Here is a 2,233-nt window from a genome sequence, read left to right on the forward strand (position 1 = left end):
GAGACGTGTTGGGGATGCGCCGGGCACTCGCAGCTCTGCGGGCCGCTGCTCCCTTGGCGGGGGGGCGGGGGGGCACGGGCCTCAGGACTCCCCATTCTGGTGGCACTTGCTCTTTCTGCACCCCTGCCCCCGAGGCAAAGCCTGGCCAGGGTGCTGGGCCTCAGGGGAGGGTTGGCAGGATGGGCCGGCCCCACAGTGTCGGCGTCTAGGCCCTGCGTCCCCTTGGAGCCTGCAGGCACCAGGGCCCAAGCGCTTTCCCTGGCGTGGCCCGGGGTCCCTGCTCAGGCAGCGCTCACAAATCCCAGCCTTGCTGCCTCCAAGCTCCCTCGCCCCCTCTCCCATCTTGCCCCTTTGTGCCTGCAGCTCCCGCCACCAATCCGCAAGCTCTCTCCCAGCTGGCCTGGCTCACCTGCTTCTCTCCCACCTCCTCTAGGTAGGCTATGGCTGGGGGTCTTGCGCTCCTCCTCGCCATGCTGGGCATTGTCCTGCAGCCGCTGAAGGTCAGTGACCACATGGATGTGGCCATGGAGCAGTGGATGCAGCAGCGCAAGGAGCAGGAGGTGGAGCTGATGACTCGGCTGCAGCAGGAGTTTGCGGAGATGATGCAGGAGCCGCAGAGCGGACTTTTCAGGAGAGATGTGGTCTTCGCCACCTGGGACCTGTGGCAGTTTGGGGCCTTTGCTGCAGGCCTTGTGCTGCTCTTTGGGCTCTTCTGGATGGCCACGGAGCAGGACTTTGATGAGTGTGACAGCAGCAGTGGCCTGAGCTCCTCCAGCAGCGAAGAGGAGGGGGAAGGCGAGGAGCAGGAGGCTGTGGGTGCTGTGCACTGGCTCTCTCCTGAACAGCAGCTGGACTGCCCAGGCAGGAGGGCCCTAGAGACCTTCTACCAGCAGCACCTCTGGGGGCCAGTGCAGGACGTGGCCCACACATGCAAGGTGGTGGAGGAGCTGGTGGGCAACCTCCTCCATGCCTGCCAGATGCTCTCTTTGACAACTTTCCTGCCGCGGCTGGAATGGTGCATCGGTGTGGGCAGCGTTTTTGAAGGCTGGAGCTACCACAGGCAGGACACTGTCTACAGGCTGCTCGTGCTCCTGAAGCCACCACCCGGACACTCCTTCCACCTGAAGCTGGGCACCGGCGGGGAGCTGCCGGCGAGGCATGGCCACGTCCATGTGAAGCTGGAGTGCATGTGCGAGAGGGAGCAGCTGCTGGGGGACGTGCTGTGCTTCCGGCACCACTCCCAGATCCGAGTGCGCAGGTATCAGCGCCCTGGGCTCCTACACACCCTGTGCACTGGCTTCTACCTGGATGTGGAGAAAACCGCCCGCTGGTTCCAGCTCTTTGTAAGAAATGCCTGGGACATGATTGCTGCGGAACAAAACTGCCAGCTGACAGTGCTGCCTTCCTCCCATTCCTGCAAGCTCCAGCTCACATGCGACTCTGGGAGAACCATGCACACTGAGATAATGCTGGGGGTGCAGCAAGACAACTTGGGGCTCTTCATGGGCAGCCAGGAGGCAGAGGCCGGCCTCAGCAGCAGCACAACTTGGCTGGAGAGCTGTGCCCTGCAAGAGCTGCTGTTCTTCAGATTCATGGCCAGGCAGGCCCCCCAGGGCAGCTGCCACCTAATGTGTCTGCAGCTCCTCACCTACCTCCTGGAGGACTCGGTGCTTTCCTCTGTCCACCTGAAAACAGTCGCCATGCACCTCCTGACACTGCTTCCCCCATCAGCGTGGTGCCCGGAGCATCTCCTGGAGCGGCTGAGGGATGTCCTGCGCTACCTGCACTGCTGCCTGGAGGAGAAACAGCTTCACCACTTCCTCCTAGGCAACGAGAGGGTGCCCAGGGAGGTCCCCCTGCCAGCGGCCTTCCAAACGGCCAGCCCGCTCAACCTCTTCCAGCGCCTGGCGCAGCAGCCCGACGCCCACGCCCAGGCGCTGCGCGAGTTCACCGAGCTGCAGGATCGGCTCAGGAGCCTGTTAGACTGACGCCAAAAGACGGCTCTGCAAATGGAGCAAAAGCACACTTTGCGGATCCTCACCCGATCCCACTGAAGACGCCGTTGACAGGAGGCGTGCGACAGAGGCGCCTGTGATCACCTGCGCAGAGACTGCCCATCCTTTTGGAGAGATTCAGTTCCCCACGGGAGCACTGCCCTATGCACACACCCCAATAAAGTTGCCTCTTCTCACAAGCCCTCTGTCTGTGGCTGCCTCCGCCTGGGCAACGCTGT

General features: G+C 63.1%; 1 protein-coding gene across 1 annotated transcript; it reads left to right on the forward strand.

The window, feature by feature from the left end:
- Nucleotides 1–440: 440 nt before the first annotated feature.
- LOC135328952 (inositol 1,4,5-trisphosphate receptor-interacting protein-like 1) lies at nucleotides 441–1,988 on the forward strand. Its single transcript, XM_064515529.1, has one exon. The coding sequence runs from the start codon at nucleotides 441–443 to the stop codon at nucleotides 1,986–1,988; it is 1,548 nt and encodes a 515-aa protein (XP_064371599.1).
- Nucleotides 1,989–2,233: the final 245 nt, after the last annotated feature.

The sequence above is a fragment of the Dromaius novaehollandiae genome, chromosome 7 (assembly GCF_036370855.1).
Source record: "Dromaius novaehollandiae isolate bDroNov1 chromosome 7, bDroNov1.hap1, whole genome shotgun sequence".
NCBI lineage: Eukaryota > Metazoa > Chordata > Aves > Casuariiformes > Dromaiidae > Dromaius > Dromaius novaehollandiae.